The following is a 26235-nucleotide window of genomic DNA, read 5'->3' on the forward strand; positions in this document are numbered from 1 at the left end:
TTATTTGTGATGGTTATTTTATTTATGGGTGTGGTAATTTTGTCGGTGTAGCATATTTCTTTGACAATGTTCCAGATTTTTTTATTATCATTCGCAGCTTCCTCTATCTGTTTCCTATAATAATCTTCTCTGGCCGTACAGGTTATTTTTTTACATGCATTTCTGTATCTTTTATAAAATAAGAGAGATTCGTAATCAGTGGGGTTATTTTTACAATATTTATGAAGTTTATCACGTTTGCGGATACAGTGTAAAATACCAGTAGTTATCCAAGGTTTTAGTTTAATTGTACGACTACTTTGATTGTTGTGTGTGTGGGATGTGGCATTTTTCAGATGCTTATGTAGGATGTTGATGAGAGATTCACACGCTAAGTTTGGATCGCTAATTTTGTAGAAATTTGACCAGTTTTCATTGGAAACCAGTTTGAAGAGAGTGTCATAAGAAATTTTCTTTAGTTGTATAGTGGATGCTGGTAATTTTTGAATTTTATGAGAAATGGAGGTGATAGTAGCGTAGTGATCTGTCACAGTGCACTGATATATGAGAGATTTGATATTTAGCTTACATTTGACAAAGACGTGGTCTATGCAACTGGCGGATAACTCTGAGACACGAGTAGGGGCTGTAATAGCTGGGATAAATCCTTGAAGAGTTAATAAATTTATGTAGTCGTTTGCTTGGGGATGCATTGTATTTATAATATTAATATTTAGGTCACCAATAATTAGAACATTTTCATGATCTCTAATACATGCCAGAAACTGATTAAGCGAGTTTAAAAATGGTGTTATATTGGAAGTGCTCGGTGATCGGTATATAGTTAGAACAGTAACGCTATTTTCTATTTCAAGTTTAAGACAATTTGAGTGAGTTATTGTGATTTCCTTTATAGAGTATTGTATATGATTTTTTATGTATATAATAACGCCATCATTTTGTAATTGGTTATTCTGAGTACTGTATTGATTATAGTTTTTTATGTTTTTAGGAATATAGTTATCTCTGATCCAGCATTCGCTCAGAATAATCAAGTCAAAGTCTGAGTCAAGTTCTGTAAGTAGTATCATTAGTTCATTGAAATTTTTGTTCATGCTTCTGATATTCATGGAAAATATTTTTAGGTTGGATTTATTTAGGGTTTTTTGAACTTCTACAGAACTACTTGTTTCGATACATGGAATCTGCGACAAATTGTCTAAAATATTATTTATATTATCTTCCATTTTTTAAATTGGTGTAGGGTGTTGGTAGCTAAACTTTGGATGAAGACTAGAAGCTGAACAAAACTTGGCGAGCAATTTAGAAAACAAGTTGTATGTAGAGTTTTTACTGTTGGCAATGTTAGAAAATAATGTTGATGTTTCAAAGCAATAGAAATAGGAATAGTATCTTTTACCGGATTCTTGATTCTGACACTAGTACAATATATGTGATACCTCAAAACAAGTACAATAAAAAAATAATAATACGATACAATAAAAGTTTTACACATGATAATTTTAGAACTATAATTGTGATGAATTTGGTGAGAGTAGTGCCAGTGTCTCCGCATTAGAAACACGAATTGCAGGTGTTCCGATATCTCTACGTACGTAGATCTGCCCTGATTTGATCCACGAATACTTAAAAAAAATTTCCTTTGTAGCTTTGCGGGCCAGGTACCACAAGTGGTTAGCACGAAATGTCAGGTGTTCCGCAATGTAGACTGGTGAGCTTGGTCCGGCAATCCCTAAGTTCAGAGTGTTGAGCTTCTCCTCGGGACTGGATGCTTGTTTGTGGAAGGCTTTTATATCCGATAGTAATTGTTCTCGATCGCGATTCGAGGTCAGTTTAAAAACAATAGGTCCATTTTTGTGTTTTTGTGTCCTGTAGGACGCTTCAATGTTTGAAGTATTTACTTTTGATTGAATAGTTTGGCATATATTGTGGAATATATTTTTCAAACTTTCTCCCTTTATTTCGGGTATTCCCCTCACCTCTATATTTTTGGCTCTTGCCGACCTTTCGACATTTTCAAGCTGGCCTTCTAGAAGGTCAATTCGGGATTCTAAAGAGGAATTTTGTTTTGTTAACACCATATTTTTATCTTCTAACTCCCGCACGCGGAGGAGAATATCTTCATACTGCTTGCTCATGAAGGTTATTGTATCCAGTATTTTATTATTTTGTAAGATGATTGCATTTTGACTTTTCAGGATTTCGCTGTCCTCCGATCCAATGGGTTTATCACAACTGATATCGTAAACCGGTGACTGCGCCTGGGAAGAAGTGCCAACCGCTACGGTTGCGCACTTCTTGCATTTAATTTGAGTGCGCCGTTCCATTGTCAGTCGTCGATAAGCGGTTTCTGTGATTCCACCGCAGAGAAGATGGTATGCTCCTTTACATATTAGGCATACAAATGTAGTTCCCGTCGATTCGGGACATGCTAAGCAGTTAGGCATAGTTAGAAGATTTTTAATATTTTTAATTTATTCAATTTTCGATGGATTCTCTGGGCCTTGAACGCGCCCCGCAACTTAACAGTCGTGCGTTAGAGATTAAATAAAATAAAAATAAAATATAAAATTTTAGTTGGTTTGGTTGGGGCTCGAACGTACGCCGTTGATATAACTTTCAGCGTGACCGATTTATCCACTGAACCACTTCCGGGTTATGAGTAGGCGAGATAATAGATCTTCATATATTGTAATTCAGCTTGAGAGATGACAGTGCTGTTTTTGCTAAATCTTTCACTTTCAATATTTGATAGTTTTACTTTTATATTAATAGAATTGGATTTAAAACTTTTAAAAAAAGAAAAAACTGGGTGATTTAACACTGTTACACTTAGCAAAAAACAAAATTGAGCACTTTTGATGTAGTTTGAACGTAATCTTGAAAACAATTAATTTTGACAGTTCCGTATTATTTAAATTCGTACACTTTTAATGGAATGCAATGCAGAATTTAACTTATTAATCACGTAGATTGTGGATTTTTAAAGTCTTTATCGTTTGATCACTTAAATATATAGGTTTGATTACTTTTTACTGCAATTTTTATAAATTTAACAGAGCTCAGCAGTTGTTGACAATAGCGTGCACTAGTTGCATGTTCAATATGTATATTATTATAGTAGTAGTATATTATTTTGTGGATGTACACTTGTACAGGCATAAATATTTTTTTTCGATCATTTTATAAATAACTTAATTTTCCATATTATACGATAAAATAATAACCGAAAATGGGTTCGTAAGTAGGAGATTTTGAACTTTAATGCAGTTTTCATTGGCCTTTACATTATTTTTTTCTGGGCTTATAAAAAGACTTATCTAAAAAATACTCGATTATTTCAAAGACCAAGATGTATTCTACTCGCAGTATTTAATTAAAGCATCAGCATCTGAAACATTTCTAGGCGACAAAATTTTCAAACCAAAAACACATGATTTTGCATTACTACGTATGGCATCGCCTTAAATAAATACAACTCAGCATAAATAAAAACACATGTTTTTAATTAACATATAATAAATTAAAATACACAAAAGCCACTTGTGGTGCTTGTAGGTACCTACTACACATTTATGTTAATATTGAGTGAAGAGGTGTAAAGTGAAATTCCTTCGGTAAACAAGAAGGTTATTGAACTTTAGGGATCATATTTGTATGTATATATTTAAAGATTTATGATGTGTTATTTTAGCTTTTTATTTTTTTTTATTTTAGAAAATTCGAAAAGAATGTGACATTACTGGTTCCCCGTTTTACGGTCACAATGTACATGGATTTGTGTATGAAATATAAATTAGATCGAGTTTATTTTATAAGTACGTTCATTTATTAATAATAAGTATACATTTATTTATTATTATATTTATGACTGTACAGTTCAGGATTGTTTTAAACGGAAGTGGCGCCCTCTGTAAGTATATTAAAATATGACAAGAGGAAAATTATAACGCAGTGTCTAGAAGAAAAACATAGCATATGCGTTAATCTTTGTTGGGTTGTCTTAATATTTCTCTTATAGTTCTTGTACCCTTTTCTCTTTATCTTAATTTTAGCAGTGACACCAATTGGCGGAGATGAGGTGTAATCCAGTTATATAACTAACAACATGTACACATTCGCATACTGCCTACTAACAATGTATGCCTGAACATTGGGGTTCATTTTTTATAAATCCCTATCAGTCCGCTTCTCTTAAATACACACATTTTTCTATCTGACTATAGCGAAGACCTGTATTAACTCAACCATTTGGCATTTCATTTGTCTGTAAGTTTATTTGTGACGTTCCTGTTCCGGTTTCAAGATGGTGGCCGTTTTATTGGTTTAGTTAAGATTCTTTTTTCAAATGTCAAATTGTCGTGTTTATTAATTAAGTGCGTAGGTATCTAAGTACTTACTTACAAATCTTATGATTTCAGGGGAAATTCGGTTATTATTATAAGAGAAAACTAGAAACATCCTTTTTTGTACACGAGATCTACTACTATTTACAAAACTATTAGCTTACACTGGGTAAATACCTTTTTAATTTTTAATAAACATAACTACCAAGTTAAATAAATTCAAAATGTTCATTACTAGGTATGATCGAATATAAATTTTAACTTTAAACATTTGCTTATTAACCAGAAAATTCCACAATATTAAGTATATTTTGCCTTTGTTAAAAGTCAACATGAATACAATTCTCCCGTCTGGAACCCACATCACAATATTCACGTACAAGCTATTGAATGAATACAAAATAAATTCTTACGTTTTTTAATTAAAACATGGGTATTCCAGCAATTTTGTTGAACTGCAATACTCTTTTAAATTAAATGAACATGGACAGAAGGATCTTCACTGACATGGTATTTCCATATAAAATATTCCAATGATGATTTGATAGTTCAGAATTGCTTAAATTGATAAGTGATTAAGCACCATGTATTGTAGCGCCCTTCGTGGCAGCAGGACGCGTCCTAACGCTTCCTCCAACCGCTTTGTGTTTTTTTAGTATTTTCAAGGGAAATGAGGCAACATACCTTTGAAATTATTTTTAAAATCAATCAATCAACATTTGAACTTAAATAAAAATAAACTTAATAATTATTAGAACTTTATAATATGTGATTTGAGTGCAGTGTTTTAAAGTGAATATTCTGAAATTTGCTCAAAAATATTGGACTTTCGAAACGAACGGCGATCGGTAAATGCACTCCAGATGTTTTCAACAAAATTCTCGGAAACTGGGCAAGCTTGGACACTGGCAAGTTTTTTAATAAGCCCAGGGTAATTTATTACCCAAACTTCGCTTTTTATTGCGGACAGAATGCACCACTTCAACAATTACCAGGAACAGGATTACATGGAGATAAATTATGGACTTGCCAAACTTCACAGCGGTGCTGCCAGGGTCTCTTATCTATGTGAGGTGTCAGCGCTTTATTAGCAGCAGATACATACCTGGACGCTGTTGTTGGACGCGGTGGACTCTCTTACTGCAGCAGCTGGTCCAGTTCCTTCACCACTTAGGATTCTTGCTGCAGAGTCTCCATCTTCTATCTTTGTAGAACGTCACAGCGGTGCTGCCAAGGTCTGGTATCTGTGAGAGGATAGTGTGTCAGCGCTTTATTAGCAGCAGACACATACCTGGACGGATGACGAACCTCGTGCTGGCACTGTTGGTGGATGCGGTGGACTCTTTCGCTGCAGCAGCTGGACCAGTTTCTTCACCACCTGGGATTCTTGCTGCAGAGTCTCCATCTTCTATCTTCATGTCACCTGTTCCTTTACTTCATTTTACTTAACTTAACTTCACTCTATTTTTGTAATATTTATATTTTCTGTAATACCTGCATCAACTGTAAAGCGCCCCTGAGGTGACATCTCACAAAAGCGGCGCTATACAAATTATCCAATAATAAATAAATAAATAAAAATAATATAATTGTTTTGTTCGGTTTGTTTATAATTTCTTAGTATTTTAAATAAGTACCTCAAAGATTGGTAGGTACTTACCCGAATGCATAACAAATGGCGTCTATTTTGATAAAATACTTCAAAAATAGAACTATTTGTCATCGTGCTTTTCGATGTTCTATTGTCTCTTACTACTGTTTTTTGGAAAATTTGATTAATTTTTTTTTTTTTTTTTTTATTAATATCAATAACAAAATTTGTACATTATGTAGGTTTAAAGTATAATATAAGTATATTTTTTGTATTTTTTTCACAGTCCTCCTCACTAGGGTTTCCTGTTCTGAGGCGGCCTGTAGTTTTTCTTAAATTTTTGTATTTAGTTTTGAATTGTCTTTACATTGTCTTCATAATGTTTGTAAGTTGATTATTACTTTGATCTCTAAGCCATGTTTTGACTTTTGTTTTAAATATACTCATTTCGTTTATATTTTTGGTTTCATTTGGTAGAGCATTGAACAATTTTATAGCATGGAATTTATTATTTCTCTGTCCAAAGGATGTGTTCAAACTGGGAGTAATCAGGATATTTTCGCTTTTTGCCCTGGTTGTGTATTTATGTTGGGCAGTGGAGTATTCGGATATGTTTTTTTTCAGTTTAAATAAAATATTTTTTGAATATAGTTTCTGTACATTGTAAACATTGAAGTTTTTGAATATTTCTTCTGTCGGAGTTCTAAGCGGAACTTTCAGTATAGTCTTTAATACTCCTTTTTGTGCTATATTGAGCCGCTCTGTGTGAGTGCTCAAGGCAGACCCCCATCCAGTTATTCCGTACTCTATTTGTGATTGACACAAAGCATAGTATACTTTTTTAATATCGTTTATATTGAGGATATTGCGAATGTTTCTAAAGAAGTATGTGTACCTGGTTAGTTTTTTTGTAATTACATCTATATGTGAGTTCCAACGGAGATTATCATCAATTTCAATTCCAAGATATTTGATGCTTTTGGAGTGTGCTATAGTGGGACAGAGGCATGATAAGCCTTGATTTTTTTGATAAATTCCTTGGCATGAATGTAATTTGAGATTAAGGTCCTCTGACGGCTGCCCTCTGGCTGTTTTAGAAAATGTCAGATATTTTGTTTTATTGACATTAAGCGTCAGGGAGTTTCTTTTAAGCCAGTTTTGCAGGAGACCAAGTCCGTGTTCAACTTCTTTGTAGGTATTTATCCAATCTTTTTCTTTAAATAAAATTACTGTGTCATCAGCAAAACTAATGATTTTTCCTCTTGTTTCTAGGTGACAGATATCATTAATGTATATTAAAAATAATATCGGACCTAGTACGCTTCCTTGTGGTACTCCATGGTTGATTAGGAGAGGTTTGCTTTTTCTCTTGTTAATTTGGACGCTTTGTGTTCGCTCCGTCATATAGCTTTTTAGTAAGTTTAGTGTTGTACATGACATACCAATTTTTGAAAGTTTTGAAAAAAGTATTTTGTGATCTATTGTGTCAAAAGCCTTTTGTAAGTCTATGAAGATTGCCAAAGTTTTTTCTCCACTGTCTAAACTTTTAGTGATCATATCGGTAATTTTTTCTATGGCGTCACTAGTACTTAAGTTCTCCCTAAATCCATACTGAGTTTTTGATAATTTTTTATTGTCTTCTAAGTAGGATAAGAGTTGTTTTTTTAGTGTTCTTTCCAATATTTTTGAAAATGCATTTAGTAGGCTTATTGGTCGGTAATTGTTTATGTCATTTTTACATCCTTGTTTAAATATTGGTATAACAATCGCTTTTTTGAGGGCTGTAGGGAATATGCTATTCGTTATAGACATGTTGACTAAGTATGTAAGTGGTTCGATAAGTTCTTTACAGAGATATTTTATTGCGTTGGTTGAGATTGTGTCCTCCCCCGAAGAAATATTTGATTTTAAAGAAGAAATTGTGTTTTTGATATCGTCAGCTGTAATTTGTTTAAAATTGAGCTGATTTCCTTGCTCAGGTGGTTCGTTTATTTGTATATCTTCATTACATTTTGTAACTTGCTTTGCTAGATTTGATCCTATATTTATGAAAAAATTATTGACGTATTCAAGTATTTGGTCAGGATTATCAGCGTATGTCCTGGGAACATTGTTTATATTCAGCACGTCAATTGATGTAACGTTGGCAGATTTAGAACTTGTTATTTCATTTATTATTTGCCACATTTTCCTGGGATTTTGTTTACAATCTACAATTTTTTTCTTATAGTAGGTTTCTTTTGTACACATAATAACTTTTTTGCAAATGTTTCTGTATCTTTTGTAGTATCTTTACATGTGTATATCGTATGGAATTTTTTTAAGTTTCTTGTGTAACTCGTCTCTTTTTCTTATGCAGTTTATAACATTCTGTGTAATCCATGGTTTAATATGTACATTTTTGTGTGAGATTTTCTTAGTAATTTTTGTGTTATTAGATAGTATATTATTCTGAAGAAGTTCTATGAAATAATTCCATGCATCATTTGTATTGTTCATACTTTGCAGTTTTTTCCAATCGGTACATTGTAGATTATGTTTAATGATATTCCAGTTGATTTCAGTTTTTTCTGTTGTTAATGGTTTTTTCTTCATTTTATTTGACTTGTTTATTTTTATTGAAAGCATAGTTGTATAATGATCGGTTATAGTTGAATTAAATACAACAGTTTGAGTAATGTCTTTTGTTTTACTCATTATATGGTCTATGCAACTTTCACTGTTGTCCACTTTTCGAGTAGGAACATTTATTAAGCTTTCCAGTCCATGGGATGCTAGCATCTGCAGATATTGAATTCGCTTAGGGTGTCCATTTTCTAAAATATTTATATTTACATCTCCAATAATAAATATGTTTTTCGTTTCTTTAAGAAGGCAGAGTTCCTCGTCTACGGATTTAAGGAATGGGTCGATGTTTCTTGTTGAGGGCGATCGATAGATTGCTAATATAGCTTTTTTGAGAAGAAGATTGAATAATTTTCTTCTCACCACAATATAACAAATTGATAGATGTGCCACCTGATAAGACAATAATGTGCTACCCATATTACATGGGCCAGAAGAAACCTTGGTAAATTTTGGATAGGGCCTGACTCGCTTATTACGAATAATTTTTAGAAAAAAACTTTATATTCGCCTTAATTACTATAAAAGAAAACTTTTTGCATTTCGGGCGGCGGAAAATTATACATTTTGATTTTCAATGGCGTAAAACCAAAATTCACTTCGCGAATCGATGTGGCGACAACGCGCCGCCATTAGGAACGCACTGTTATGTTGGTATCACTGATGCATTAACAAGAGCTAAATACGACCGTTGCTATCTTCGTGGGATACCGAGGTTTGTGTAACATGGTTTGTGATACAAAATAAAGTGCCCCTTAATAACGCCTGCTCGCGTCAAGGCAAGAAAAACATCCCAGTTTTCAAGTAGTTTACCGGCTACGCTAGGTTTGTGTAACATGGTTTGTGATACAAATCCATTGGTATTCCACGAAGTTAGCCATAGTCGTATCTACGCAATGTATCAGGGATACCAACATAACAGTGACGTACCTAATGGCAGCTGATTGCCGCCGCATCGATTCGCGAAGTGAATTTTGGTTAACGCAATTGAAAATTTAAATTCATAATTTTCCGCCGCCCGAAATGCAAAAAGTTTTCTTTTACAGTAATTAAGGCGAATGTAAAGTTTTTTTCTAAAAAATATTCGTAATAAGCGTGTCAGGCCCTATCCAAAAATTACCGAAACCTTACTATTGCAGGAAGGAATCTCCATCAGGTTAGTGCACGTTTTTATTATACGTTTAGACAATTCTTGACCACATTTTTTGAGGTTGAGCCCGCCATTGTCGTGGCTATTTAGACGCTCAAACAATAAGCTTTCGGATTCCACTACGTAATTCTAGAAGTAGGAATTTATCTTAGTTCAGAAATTATGTGACTAACTACCATATGAATTCCTCACTGCCCAGAATGCTTATGGGGGAAATAGTGGTAAATATTCGGAATCGTAGACAAGGATAATACTAAATATTTTTAAATGAAACCTTTTGATTCACCTTAATCACTTTAAAAGAAAACTGACTGCATTTGGGAAATTTTTAATTTTAGCATTTTAATTTTTAATTACGTAAAATGAAAATTCGCCTTGGTTGTATGGGACGGCAGCTGGAATAATTTTTGTTGACGTCATTTTCTTTTGTTGGTATTCCTGATATGAGTGGCTAGAATTTTTACCATTTACTCTATGCATATACTAGGTAGGTACTATTTTGGCCGAACTCGAAAAATAAAATAAAGGTACCAATGACAATTGAATAACTAAATTATAAAAAAACGTACTGCCGAAAAGTGCCGACTTAAAAATAATTAATTATTTATTAAGGTATTATTATTTTATTTAACCTATAATAACCCAACCTAACCTATCATAACCCAACCTAACCCAACCTATCATAACCCGATCTAACCTATCTTAACCTAACCTATAATAACTTAACCTAACCTAACCTATCCTAACACAACCTAACATATAATAACCCAACCTAACCTAACCTATCAGATTCCTTTTATAGTAATTAAGGTAAATAAGAAGGTTTTATTTTAAAATATTTTGTATAATCCGTGTCCAGCGATTCCGAATAATTACCGAAATAATCATACCGTCTGTGAACATCTTCAACTAATCACATAACAAATACAAAATATTGTTACTGAGGCTGTTTAATTATTTAAAATACTCGTACATACTCGTCTTACTGTATAATTATTTTTTCATATGTAAAAGCCCCTAAAAAGGGTGATATAAATAAAATTTTGCTACGATGTACAGCTTAGATCATCGATTAAAAATCGTATTCGTAGTAAGACGATTTTGTTTTCTATGCGTATGGGGCCGTTAGAAGCGAGTGAGTCAAGTGATATTTTTTAAAACACGCTCGTATTTGTAACACTTCAACCACTTTTTTCCCAAACCTCAATAAATTTACTCGAAGAATTAATTTATCAAGAAACATGACTGTCGGGTATTGACTGGAACTTAACTATCGCAATATCGCATTGTCAATAAGCCTTTGAACAGATGCAGACGCGATCGCGGATCGATTCGATGCAATATTCATTCGTCGATTTTTTTCCTAAGCTGGCAACGTAACGCCTGTCAAAACATCACCTCAGTTTAATTTTTTTAAATAAACAATTTCTATTATGGTGCTAATCTTCTTAACGAAAAAAAACGTTTGATAACTAACTTCTTCTAATCTCTAATTTTCGCATGAAGACATTATTAAATTTAAACATTATTAAAAAATCCCAACGTGAAATGCAATAATCAACAATGAGTGTGTAAAATTAGTGTGAACTGTTTCGTTACAGCTAGAGAAATATTGAATCGTTGGACATGTCTTGGAAATCAATATTAACGATAGTGATAATATTATACAATCGTATTAATTTGTGACAATACAACTACGTATTGTTTACTATCAACAAACGTCATCGACATCTTATTTTGGTGAACCATTAATATGACTTTTTTCGGTTTTATACATCTTTAATACATTTTTTACTGTTTCGTTAATATTTAAAACTCTACTGATATAGGTTTTGTGAATCCTTAATACAAGTTTTTCGATTGGTGAATCTTTAATACAACTTTTTCGGTTTTGTTAATCTTTAATACATTTTTAATGATTTCATGAAGTTTTAATACACTTTTTTGGATTAGTGAATTTTTAATACATTTTGTTCTGTTTCTCGTAACTGTTGAATATAATCTGTTTTAATTTCGTGGGTCTTTATTAGTTTGTTATCGGTTCAGCAATAAACCGTTGGGTCTTTGCGCCCCGCTATTATTATCAAGATGAGATCTGCAGGTAACGAGTCTGTTATAAGACATCGGTAAACATTTAGTGCTGATAAAGGAAGATGTTTCAGAAGGTGTTGGCCATATATAACAGCGTCTCCCTCGGGTGATAGTGTATTTCTCGTGCAGTGTGGTGAGGTGTTGTGGGACAATGAAAAGGCAGAGAGGATGGATTTTGGTGCTGGTCCTTCAGTTGGCCCTTTGTGCGGCCGCTCAGAATGAAACATCCACACAGTAAGTTTAAAAATCATTACATAATTACGACTAATTATCTCTTCCCATTTGACGTCTCAGAACAGACATTGTCTAGTGAAGTAGGTAACGTAAATATGTGTATTAATCATTGAAGAAGAAGATAATATTAGTAATTCTAAAGGAAACGTATAAAAGAAATTAAAAAGGCAAGGGTCGCAATTGGAAATCGAATCCAGGTCCTTCTTTTAAACCCAAGCCTAGACCTAATGCGGTCAGTGGCAGAATGTTGTCCCAGAAGGCAGAGGTTCTGGGTTCGATTCCCAGTTGCGACCGTTACTGTTTTATGTTGTCTTTTTTTGTTTCATAATTTATTTAGATTTATTGAAATTATCTTTTTAACCAATGATTAAATATCAAATCGATGTATACCAATAACCTTAAATGTTATTTCAATAAATTGTGTACAAATATTAAGTGAAAATATAGAATAGACCCCCGAATTGCTGGGAATGACATTGAATTTTTTTTAAAGACTAGCCTTTTTATGAGAAATGAAGATGTTAGATACTCTCACTCGTATGGACAAACCTGTCAAATAAACAATCATTTTGGTACTTTACTTATGTCAAGCTTACATTGTCATTGATAACCCAGTGAATTGTAAAAAATAGATTTTACTGCATTTAATCATTTGCAAATATATTTGCTAAAGTGTGACTTAGGGATGTAATTCTAGGACATTAAAAATTGGTTTCCATTCAGAGTAGATTTCCAAGTTTAGTACGTTACACTTTTTGCCAAAATTAAATTACAATGTTCGTGCTCCAGTTCTAAGTTATAACACAACATTTCTTTGTTTTTTTTATCCTGATCCTTTGCTGATCCTGACTCAAGTTGTTACCAAGATAAACTATTTAATAATATGAGAAAGGTGATTAAAACTTTGCATCGTGTAAAAATAAACATATTGACAATGTAGAGCGTGTATGAGGTAGGATACTTATAAAGAGAACAACTCAAATACACACCCTTACTAAAAAAATAAAAACGGTGTTTTAGTTCCACATTGAATACATTAACAATTTCTATTTTGAATTATTACTAATAAATTAGCTGGCAACGAAAGAGCTGGCAACGTCGCATTTTGGCAGACTGACACGTTAGGTTCCCGTCATGAAAAAGTTTATTATTTTAGACACAAAATTTTCAATTTTACAATAAACATTATGCATGTACAGGTAAATATAATCCCGATAAATCAACATTTACATTGCGCAAATAATGAATCGAACATGTAAAGTTTTTGGTTATTATCTGCTAATTATTATTAGATTTTTAAAATATTTTTTATTGTATAAACGAGACTAAAAGTAAAGTAAAAAATTTCTTGCAGATTGCCTCAATAATTTTTTTTTTTTAATTTTTCAATTTTCTACAATTTATCGACGAATGTGTTTTTTTCCACTTTTTCATTTGGAAATTTAAATATTTCGATTTATAAACATTAAAGTATATTTCAAATACAAAATCTAAATTTCAAAATTTAGATTTTTTATTTGAAATAAAATCGGTATTTGTTTTACGACATTTTGAGAAAGATGAAATATGTAGCACATTTAAAATAACTTGGAAATATTCCGAAATTCAATGAGAAATTTCAAGTTCATACTGCAGATGAACAACCCTCTTTGGTTGTATAAACAATGTATATATATTTCCATAAACTATTTTGTGGCTGTTAAATGTCAGTTTCTATTACGAGTAGTAAGGTATATGCACGGTTGTTTATCAATGTGTGTAAAATATTCACCATGTTTATTAGTAAGGCTGATAATATCTAAGTTATTTCATTGTGGTCCACTGAAATTGTGCGTATAAGTGCGAATCATTTATTTTTAAAGCCGCGGTTTTGTAAAATTTATATTTACACAAATTTAATTTAATTAAATTGTCGTGGGAACAGAAATATGATAGAACCAACATGTATGGGCAATCAATTTTATTTGTTCTTCTTTTAAACTTATTACTATGAGTTATGAGGTAAGCATTACTACTGGTAAAGACCAGTATTCTCTCTCGTGTAGATAGTTGGCTACACGTGGTTACATTGCACGACAGTCGAATCAAGTGAGTTTTTACAGATTGCAATATTGTCGTGTATTGCCTATTCTTGTCGAGGTATTGACAATATTGCCGGGCCAAATCTACTTCCTTCTTTCTTTATTTCACAATTGACCGAGTGTAGCGAAGAAACACACATAACATTATGCATGAACCCAAAAATCCCTGTACAGAGCATTCGTGTGATTTTGTATGTATGACTTTGAAGCCAAATCTAGGGTGAGAGGAAATTGCCTGGTATCCATCTTGTATGACAAACTTTTGAAATGATTTGTATGCCAAGGGGTATGAAATAAAGAATATAAATTTCATTTTTACATTTTTAATACAATTACAACGGCTTATGAATTGTTTGGCGTATTTGATAAGAATGGGATTTGTGATTTAAAAAAAATATATAGGTTAAGGCATCTTTCATACATCTTCCCCATCATCTCGCGGCTTTTAATCGTTCGCAACAGCTCAGTCCTAGGCCTTTTAGGTTTATGATATTATAAGTGTTTCTGTTCACCACCCGCTATCAAAACTGTCCTTATTTTGTACGCAATTAAAATGAATAAATAATATCTCGTTTTTGCTTTCAACTTTATACAAGTCGGTTTGAGTTATTGGAGGAAATCGTTTTTTTGTGTTTTGAATATGTCTTGTACGACAATCTTGACGGGACACAGCAACATTGACGGGTAACACCTTGCCCGGCAAAACTATTGCCGGGCAAGACAGTAAATTGCTCGGCAACATGCAATAATAGGCAATTTATCTTGCTCATATATCAGAACCTTTGAATTATTAGATCTTAGTAACCTTTTTCATGGCAATGAGGTTGTTAAAAACAATGATGGAAAACCCCATAATATCTAGAAAAAAAAATTAAAAATATATTATGTTATACCAAACAAAAAAAAATCGGAAAAAAAATCACAAAGTTGGGTTTGCAGAAATTCAAATGTAACATTGTAATAAAACGGACAGTCAATTTTATTTATTTTATTTACGTTTATTGAAGTCCCCGTTAAAAACACCGTTTCTATACCTGTTTCAGCTTTCTATCAAATGTTAATCAACTGAGAGGCATAACGACATGATAGTTGTGCTTTTGAGATTCAGAAATGGACGTAGAATCAGCGTAACGGGGACCTTAAAAGCGATCATGAGTAATTCAAAGTTACATTTGAATTTTTGTGTAACATCCAAATTATCTAATAATTGTTTTTAAAATCGTGATTGAATAACCAAACATTATTATACAGAAAATAAACGATGTATGACAGTGGTAGATATAATTTATCTACATTGATTAACTTGTAAAAAAATTCTCATAAAATATCAAGTAAACAAAGAATTGTTTAAGAGAGGTAGGTCGGAAAAAAAACATGATTAGTTGTATTTTTTTGCGATAGCAATAGTTAGTAAAGATATTTTATTGATTTGATAACAAACAGCGCGAAGATATAGAGTTAATCATAAACAACATCCGTCATCTTATTTCATTTCACCTGTACAAAGGCACTGCGATGTTTCAATGTTTTGAATATTCCATAAATTAAAATTATTTTTCAAACTATGCTCTTCTGTGAAGTTAAATAAATTTTCGCAAATTAACAGGTGCTTCGGTAACGATTATAATTCGCTATGTTTATAGTGGAATAACTTATTGGGTAAAACGTCCAATTGTAATATTTAATCTTTGAATTTATTAATTAACAACTCTCAAAATAAATGTGAAGCAGAAAAATCAGGTAAAAAAATCGTTTGCATCTAGGAATTGAACGCAGGATCTCAGCCTTGCAGAGGATTTGCTCTGACCACTGAGCAATCCGACCACATCTCCTCCGGTCTAGTTTAACTGTATCTTACCTAAACTAAGAACTACCAACATTATTGATTTTAATTGCAATGTAGATAGTGTCTTGAATAAATACATCCATTTTTTTAATACGCGCCATCAATTGACTAAGAGTCACTTATATCACAAGTCGAGGATGAATTCAGTGGAAGAACTTATTGAGTAAAACGTCAAATTGTTAAATTTAATTTCTGAAGATAATATTTACTAAACTCTCGAACGAAAATGTAAAACAGAAAAATTAGAAAAAAAAAATCGGCAAAGCTGAGGAAGTCCGGGGTTCAGTTCCTAGATGCTAGATTCGCTTGATTAATATTATCTTCAAAGGTTAAAGATTAAACTTCGTTTTTTGTCGATTGAAGTTATTATTTTTCTTGGTTTCGTTGTAGAAATTTAATTAAATATTATTAAGTTTTCAGGTTATATAGGTATCGGAGTTAGAGGCGAGGCAACATAGTACTCACATGCATTGCTTGCATACAGTAAGTTTCAAACATGTTAGTCAAAGAAAAAAAGTTCCAGTGAAAATTTTACACAACAGTTCCATTTAGAATTACTGTAAAAAAATAATATTCAAATTCGATTATCGGATATATTTATGGTTCCTTTCTCGCTCATAAGCGAGGTTAAATAATGTTTCTCAGTGACGTTTGGTAAGCGAATACAAATGCAACCAATGTACAAAATTAGAAGTTTGTTTTGGGTTAAGTTTAACTATTGCGTGACTAATAATAATAACAATTATAAATTCATCTTGCTTTGTTTATTATAAGACAGGATCCAAGTTTTAAAAGATTGGCTATTAAAAAAAATCGTGATATTTTATTTTATTTCAATAAATTCAATTCTATTTTTCCTTTATGCATATCACGCGCTGATGATTCTGAAAACGTCGAAATCTATAGAACAATTGTTATCAAGGTTCTGTTTTTTCAACTTGACCGAGGAGTCAGTGTGCCTAATATAGATTTGTGATGACTTTTTGTGATCATTGTCATGGTTTTAATCGAATTTCGTCTTTATTTTGTGTGCATTTTGACACCAATAAATTATCCAAAATAATTTCCGATGAGACTCATGAAAACAAACTTATAATTGAAGAAGAAAATTATACTAATACATCTAAACGAAACATGAAGCAGAAAAAGACACAAAAATATTTTTTTAAAATCGGTTACAACTAGGAATCGAACCCTGGATCTCTTGTCTTACTGGACAAGCGACTTAAATAACTCGACAATTGGAACCTATTTATTAATCGTCAATATTTATCAATCTCATATTTAAAATTCAGAAATAAATATATTATTTTGCAACTTTTTTTTCCATATTTTTGTTAATTAACTTTTTTATAATGTTTTTATATGTTAAAAGAAAACGATGTTCCTGAATATTCATTTTGACTTTAAAAAGTCTAGGTATCTCATAAAAATAAAAATCGGAAATGTTTATCCGAGACACTACCTAGGTTACATCAAACAATTTATTGTGCCTTTCTGGGGTCTAAGAGTCAAAGGGTATTGTGTAAATCGGTGACACAGGTTTTCACTCAAATCGGTATAATTCACATTACTGGCGATTTTTTCGTTGAATCCTAATATAATAGGTACTACTAATCAGGGGCGGCTGCTTCATAAGGTCAATGGAACTGTGACCACCCAAAATTATAAGACGATAATTACAAAATATTATACAAATTAAATAAAGATGGGTTTCCACTTCTTTAGACCCCAAGAGCCGCCTCTGGTACTAATATAATTGTTTTCGCACAGTAGGTAAGTGTAATATATTCAATTGGTGGCGGTAAATGATATCAACGGAGTATCGAAAATCCGACCTCAATAAAAATGGTAAACAATTTATAATCAGTCTACCTATTTGCCTTCCATTGATAAATTAAATTTATTTCTCTACCTCTTGGCAGTGGTGTAGAATTACTTTCACAGTATATATATTATTACAATAATCTTGATATTAAATTCCAGGAGAATTTGGTCTGATTTGTGCAAGTAAAAAGATAAAGCAAGTTAAATTATAGAAATCACTATAGGTCAAATGTCAAAAAGTATGTCAGCTTTTGAAAACAAAAACGTTATTTCAAAAAAACTTTTGTTAAAATTAATGTCTCTTTGTTTGAAATTCATCTTTCAATAGAACTATTTTCAGCTCGCTACATAATTTCTGTCATAAACTATGAATCGTGTAATGTCGTATCATAATCGTAAAATTTCCCTTTATTTGTTAAAAAATTATTTTGTGTAGTTAAAAAATAATTATTTCGGTTATCGTAATTTTTAAAAATATTGTTTTTAATGCGAAACCGTATAAGAGTCCCATTTGCCTCCAACCGTCTGGGGCCAGTGGGGGGGGGTATGTTGTGAGGTTGTAGGCAGTGGGGAGGGGAAGGAGACGGGGAAGATGAAAGTGGGGGAGTATACTGGCTATTCAGATCTGGTCACCAAAGCAACGTTTCGATTCTGAATTATTATTAATCTAAGAGTATCTTCCACTTTGAACGTGCTGCAAAATACCATATATTATTTTTGAACAAGCATATTGTGAAATAATTCAAATTAATCAAATAAAGTTTATTTGAACTCACGACCTCCGGCTTGCTAGTCGAGAGCCTTACCCTTTGACCACGGACGGTGACCTGAAATGAACTGAAATTTGCTTTGAATTTAAATATCATTTTCAAAATTGGAATTGATTGTGTGAAGAATTCAGAAAAGCGATAAAGTACCTACCCATAGTTTAATATTTTAACAAAAAATCTTTTGATTTTGTCACTTTCAAAATTGGAGCTGATTTGTCGTGAATTCATAGAATAATCACGATCAATAATAATAATAATGTTCCCTCGATTTATCTATTAAAAAAATAGGGTAACCACAATTTAAATTAATTGTGTGAAACGTTCGTATCATCGTGTATCACTAACGCACTATTTAAAATTAAATTATATTTTCACTATTTTTTGATTTTCTCGAAAAAAATTACGACAATGAAGGTATAATTTTAACTGCCATTTTCGTTTTTATTCGTGAATTCGGCATCTGACGTCAATCCGGGCGATGTTGGTGACAGCCGTCTTACCAGCTTTACCGTTTTCTATGTCGTAATGACGTTGTAGCCAGTTGGAACCATTTCTGAATGTGCGGTTTTAGATCGTTTTTAAAAGCAATAATAATTATGAGAAATAATATTATAATTATACATTTTAATATAATGATCATAGTCAGAAAAGTAAACATTAAATATTCCACACATTTTCAATGGTATTCATAGTTTGGGAAAATACCCCATTAGGTTTTTAATTAAATCCGACGGTTTTTATTATCATTCAATGACCGCAAACATAAAATAAAGAAAAACATGTTCATTTGCAATTACTCACATTACACATTAATAACACTACAATATCAATTAAAATTATTCATTTAAATGTATAATTCGACCACATTTTGAGATGCATCATTGACTTTATATTTAATTAGTGATATGCTATTGCTATAAACATGTGTTTCCAACGAATGTCGTATTTTTCAATTAACATCTTATGCGGTTTATGAATCAATGGAAACCAAATATAAAATGTGGTAAATTGATCGCTCTATAATAATATATGCTTTATTTGGTCACGTCTAAGAAACAATCATTTATAATTTCCTTTTACTTTTCTGTTGTGACTAAGAGGCTTATTGTTTTAAAGGTATTCTTTAAATTCAATCAATACTACACCTCCATATGGACTCCACTTTACGACATCTATAAAGAAAATATTGAAAGTATCCAGAAGAAATTTCTGCGTTACCTCTAATCACAGAATGAACGCACCTAAACGGGGATACACAAATATGCTCTCGAAATATAACGTCTCCACTCTTACCAACCGGCGAACTTACCTTGACCTAATGACCTTGTACAAAAACTGTAACAACTTTATCGACTGGCCTGGCTTACTCAATCTAATAAACTTTAAAATATCATCCACAACGATGAGGCTTATCAACTTATTCCATATTAGCCGGACGCGGACAAATGCTGGTGTCATGGATCCGATCAGAAGAATGTGTGAATTGTATGATAAAAAGAAAACCTGAAGTATTCCGACATCTTTTTTGATACATATGTACCATACGTTTGGTAAGAAATTGAAGTCTGTTTTCCTATAAAAAAAAGAAAAATTGTACATACTAGTACTTTTTTTAAACAAACTCCTGTCCAATATTAATTATGATTTATCTCTAAACTTGTGTAAAAAAATATTTATACCTACACTTTTATTTGACACTGAGCATTGTCTATATACAAAATAATTTTCTTATATACTTTTTCCCTATTTACATGTAAAAAATATTTTAAATTGTTATCTACCAAGTCAATCAGTGAGAAATAGTTAGGATGCATGCGAATTATCCAGTTATTGTTTTATAAAATTATCTTTTAATTACAGTCTGTCTCTGTGTTTTCTCCTATAAATATTTTTAAAAAAATGTTTTTTTACGAGATACCAGGGAGAAAAATGAGTGTTACTCATTTACTAAGAATCTCTTCGAATTATTCGTAATCCGGTTAAAAACGGGATTGCAGGCCCTTAACGAAAAAATTGATAGGTTTCATGATATTTTAAGACATCGGCACATGTTCCGATGTATATATTAGGAATTTATTAAAAGTTTATCAAGAAACAGCCAGCAATCTTGTTATTAACCGGATTACCAGTAATTTTAAGACATTCTTAATAAATTAGTAATACTCGTTTTTCTCCGTGTATTATTGACTTTTAAAGTAGGAAATAATTTAAAGGACGCTTGCTTTCCATTTCAGAAATGTTGTGAAATTGAAGAAAGTAAGAAAATTTCATTAATTCATATTTTGTCAACAAACATAGCTAAAGTCATGTTGAGTAAAAGGTTTTGATATTGAGCTAAACTTGAAATTAGCCGCGTTTAGTGACCAGATCTTAATAGCAAGGTATATTCCAACCTTCCTCTCCTCCATCTCCTTCCTTTCCCCACTCCCAAGACAATCCAATTTGGGATGCCATAGTCCGCTGGCTCTTAGGAGCCGTTGAGATTCTTTCGCGGTGTTCACATGAAAAAATAAAATTAACAAAATAATAGGTCAACAAGACTTATATAGAAAAGTAGATATGGACTGCTTAGTGCTTATTCCAATATAATATTTTTTCGTTTTCTGTCTAAAATGTTCATATATTTTATAAATGAAACTATAAATCTAGATCAGAGCTTTGGTTATTAGCTTTTTGCGTGATTTTAATTGATAATAAATACTGAGTGCATAATGACTGTTATATAAATCTTATGATTTTTATCACGCGAATTATGATAAATAGTATCAATTTAAATACAATACTTATTGTTTGAGGTTAGATAAAAATAAATAAAGGTAGGTTCTGTAGTTAGGTACCTACCCACTAGACTTGTTAAATTAATAATATGATTTTCTTGTGCTTACGAGTAACAAATTCAAAATTGGAACTAATTTAGGTACATGTGTTTAAGAAACAAATCCAAGCCAAAGAAACTTAGCTGAAAAGAACGGCGATTATTTTTGTTCTATTTTTGAAATGTTTGATTTTTTTAAAATTCTGTATCGTTTGCGTCCGTATAAAAAATTATACCCCCAATTTCCTTTTAAAATAGATAAATATTTTTTTTAAAACCAAATTTTTTTTAGTCGTGCACGGAGAAAATGAGTATTGCGAATTTATTAAGAATCCCTTTAAATTATTGGTATCTCCAGTTAGAAATGGGATTGCAAGCCTTGTGAATGAATTAACAGGTTTCCTGATAATCTTTTAGTAAATTGCAAATATATTATCATGATGTGTTGATGAAAATTCGTATATTTTTGCAAATCGATAAAACATTCGTAAATTGATGTTTTATACATAAGGCCTGATCATTTATCGTAAAGGCGAAAATCGATTTCTCTCCGAGCACCCAGACGTTCATCATTGATGTGCAACATTTTCCGCTTATAATGATGGTAGTAGGGAGGGTAGTATGGTAATAGATGGTTCAATATTATTAACTTGGGAATTTCTTTTATAAGCCTAGAAATCTTTCCCTGTTCTGGCGGAAAACGTCATCTTGTAAGAGTTGAAAATCCGAAAACCATAATTTGTAGAACGGCATAAGACTCATTGTGTGATTTGAGATATTTACCTCCAAAATGTTAATGGTTTTAATTTTTTTGGTTATTATGCCGTGTTGTGCTTTAATTAAAACCGGCCATCGGATTTGTGCCTACTGGAAAGGTTCAAAACTTTTCTTTAACTTTTTTTTAGGTTATACCCATCAATTTTATGATGACCGGATAAATCATCACAATGATAATTCATCACATCTTAAAAAGTTATATGAAATCATGGAAAGTGATGAAACAAAAATTTTATTAACTGGGTTAAGTAGGTTAGGTTAGGTTAGGTTAGGTTAGGTTAAAAAAAAATAATTTTTCATCGTTTCTAATGACTTTATAACACTTTTTAAAAGTGTGTTGAATTGTCACTGTGTTGAGTTATCATGGAACCCAATGTTATATTATATCATTGAGACTCTGTCCCGGTTAGACAAGAGATGCTGGGTTCGATTCCTAGTTCTGAACGTTATCTTTTTTTATTTTTCTGTGTCTTGTTCTGTTTCATGTTTCGTTAGGTTTGTTAAAATTATCTTCTTCTTCAATAATAGATTCTTAATAAATAAGCAATAGTCATTTTTCTCCGTGTGTGATTCCGGCTAGTTTGCGCACATTTGGGTCATGGGTAAACTGAAGCAATTCGGAATGTCAATACAAATTTAGGGAACTTTATGGAGGCATGAAAAATATAACTCTCAAAGGCAAACATTACAATTTTATTAAATATCTTGATTACGATAAAATTGCGTCGTTCATAGCTACTAGCCTGAAAGATTACCACGTTTGTATTTAACTGTATTTGCTGACATACCTACATAAGAAAGCGGCTTATTTTATATATGTTTCCATACATTATGATACGCACGCGTAAGAAAAAACCAGTTGTAAAAAAATTGTTTGTTGGGTGTATACAAACAATATTATACCAGCACTTTTTACGATTACAATACAAACATAGTTGTTAATTTTTTCGCCTGAAATATGGAAATATGATCTAGAGATGATTGTTGGGAAAATATATCCGATTAGCTTATTTCAGATTTATTTTTAAATTTATTTACTCTCTAAATGAAGATTCCTGCTTGAGTCACTGTGTTTTTGTTTTATCTTCGAACATTTTAAAACCAAAATTCAATATCGATAATTTTAACTCCTCGGTCTAATTTGTTCGGTTCAGGGAACAAACAGCTATCACCCGTGTAGACAATTTGTTCGCTTTTCGAAACTGCTCATACGATCTCATAGAAATCGTTGTCTCCCTTACTGCCATAGTTATATATATGAACTAACCGGTGTTAGAAAGAGAAAACACCAAGTTTTATGTTCGAATAGAAGTGAACTACAAAATTCGAGAAAAATATATGAAACTTTTTTTTATATAAAGCAATAAAATAGTAGGGTGACCATAATGTTTTCAATACTTTTTCCTAGTAAAAAATGCATTATTTTTTTCGTTATAAGTAATTTTAGGTCAGTGTTTAGAGGAAAAATGTAAGGTGAGCAATTTTTCAAAGATTACATGTTTATTACTAATAACAAAATTTAAAAGTGTACTTCATCACCTCCCAATAGTAATTTTTCGGATACGTTAAAAAATATCCCATTTAATTGAAAAGCGGAAATACTCACAAATTCGCCGACTTTTTGGCAGCATATTTAAGAAATACAACGGTCAATATGCCAATAGACCTGAAAAGTTAACAATAACATTGCAACCTCCTTCAAAACTTAGATGTTTTTATTCATAAATGTATTATTTCTTAATTTTATTTTAGCCCTCTATGAATAGAACTACAGCAATTTATTGTCATGCATGAAGATCGAAAATAAATCTAAATAATAATTGTTAACTGTTGTATTTATAATGCGAAATTAACTAGTATTATTTATTATTATTTTTTTGGTAAACTAATGTTTTTAAGACAAGATTTTTATGCATAGCTTTAACAACCTTTGTGCTATGCATAAAAAATCTTGTCTTAAAAACATTAGTTTACCAAAAAAATAATAATTAATATTTGACAAGTTCAAGTATTTCACCTTAAAATGTAGACAATTTGTCTCGACGCCATCTAGTGAGAGAGTTAGCACTTACAATGCCTTTCTCATATAAAATAAAGTTGGTTGTTTTCAGGTGAAAAAATGTAACAAGCAGTAATTATTGAATGAAACACTAGTATATATTGAATAATTTCGCGGGTAAGAGATAAGCCGCCATAGCTCAGTGGTCAGAGCTGTCGACCGGAAATCGAAGGGACACGGGTTCGAGTCCCGTTGGCGTCACGTATCTTTTATCAGGAGATTTTTCAATGTGGATGAGTGTTTCAGGCGAATAATTATTGCTTGTAAAATAAGTATTATTTATTTTCCATTATATTTCTGTTGTAACACATTATTTGTTTCGTACAGGTTAACATAGTTACGAGTCTATAATATAATCCGGTATTCAATGCAGTATTTGTGTTTTTTCTCCCATTTAAATGTTTTGCTAATTGACTGAGTGAATCGAAGTCCTGCATTAGCACGACCATTTTTTTTTGAAGAAAGACAAACATTCCCGGGTTATGGATAACCTGACAATATTTGAAAATCTCCTACTACCACCACACTAAGCGGAAAATGTTGCTTTTGTTGTGATGGAGGACTTAGTCAGACAAACATTCCCGGGTTATGGATAACCTGACAATATTTGAAAATCTCCTACTACCACCACACTAAGCGGAAAATGTTGCTTTTGTTGTGATGGAGGACTTAGTCAGACAAACATTCCCGGGTTATGGATAACCTGACAATATTTTAAAATCTCCTACTACCACCACACTAAGCGGAAAATGTTGCTTTTGTTGTGATGAGGACTTAGTCAGCCGAGAAATTGAACAGCCTAGTTTGCGTAGCCTAGGAGGGACCCAAACGCAATGTCAACTCAGCCACCGACCGGTCTATTCCATTTCATCTGTATGGAATTTTTTTGTTACGTTCCGGTTCCGATTCAAGCTTTGTTGGATACTACGTTTTTATCCCGTCATAGTTCGCATCATCGTGGTCAATCATCATCATCTACGAGCTGTCAAATCGGAACAATCAATATTACGGTACCTACCGGCCCTGAAGAGTGTTTGGAAAAAGAATTGCCATAGCTAGTTAGAGAATTACAAAAAAAACCTTTTTTTAAATTGCCATTGTTGTAATGCTTTTTCTTTGTATTAATAGTATAATTTCTTATTTGAAACTTGCTGACGTGTACCCGGCGTTGCTGGGGGTTATCCTTAGAAGATAGATATATACCATACAACATTTATTCTGTAGGCCTTTTTAAGATATACAATTCCGTTCTACACATAGACATATGAATATTAGTAGATCTGCCCTAAGTGATTAAAAGCGTATTATTCCCCACTCCCCATACCGGTTCCATTGGAGCCGGCTGGGCTCGCGTATGGCTTCCCGTGAATCTTGAGAATGTGACGTCATCATTCTTGTTCGAACTAGCGTCGAGCTATGGTCGAGGCATTTTACGAAATAACACGGCAAAATGGTGGCTTGTGATATGAAAACTTGTAAAAATAGATGTGAAAAACAGAATAAACCCAATTGTCGTATTACATTCCATATGTAAGCATTATTTTAAGGTTATTCACACGTATAATATGGATCAGTTGTAGAAACATACACTATCACATCGAGATACGTCTGGACGCAAAATACAAAGCCGTTTGAATAAGAATCAGGGATGTGCCTTTGCCTTTTGCGCTTTAGGTACCACGTGTTAGGTACGCGCTTGTTTCGTATGTACGGTACTGCTGGAACGAGAAGGAGTGCATATCACATAATACGCTAGGTTATACCGAGTGGCGATGTGTGATAGAAAATCATGTTTTTTGTTTTTAATTGAAAAAATGTCATCGGAAGGCAAAATGATGTCCAAATTTTTACTCCAAATACTCTTAGGAATCGCTGGTAAAAACTGTGTGTATATAATTTCATTTGTTTTTTTAGTTGTTTTACTTTTCTTTCTTAAAGATTTCAATATTTTATTATTAATAGGAACATAGCGGTTGTGACAACCCTCCAACATTGCTCGAATGTAGCGATTCCCAAGTGTGCG

The 26235-nt window shown here is 32.2% G+C and overlaps 1 protein-coding gene across 1 annotated transcript in view; it reads left to right on the forward strand.

The window, feature by feature from the left end:
* The first annotated feature begins 11722 nt into the window (after nucleotides 1-11722).
* LOC149419460 (pH-sensitive chloride channel 2-like) overlaps nucleotides 11723-26235 on the forward strand; it is a 68154-nt gene continuing 53641 nt past the window's right edge. The window contains exon 1 of the mRNA XM_089638314.1: nucleotides 11723-12037. Coding sequence (XP_089494440.1) covers nucleotides 11955-12037 — 83 coding nt within the window. The 5' untranslated portion in view covers nucleotides 11723-11954. The remainder of the gene's footprint in view (nucleotides 12038-26235) is intronic.

This window comes from Hesperophylax consimilis, chromosome 12 (assembly GCF_061612785.1).
Source record: "Hesperophylax consimilis isolate HC1 chromosome 12, BYU_Hcon_1.0, whole genome shotgun sequence".
NCBI lineage: Eukaryota > Metazoa > Arthropoda > Insecta > Trichoptera > Limnephilidae > Hesperophylax > Hesperophylax consimilis.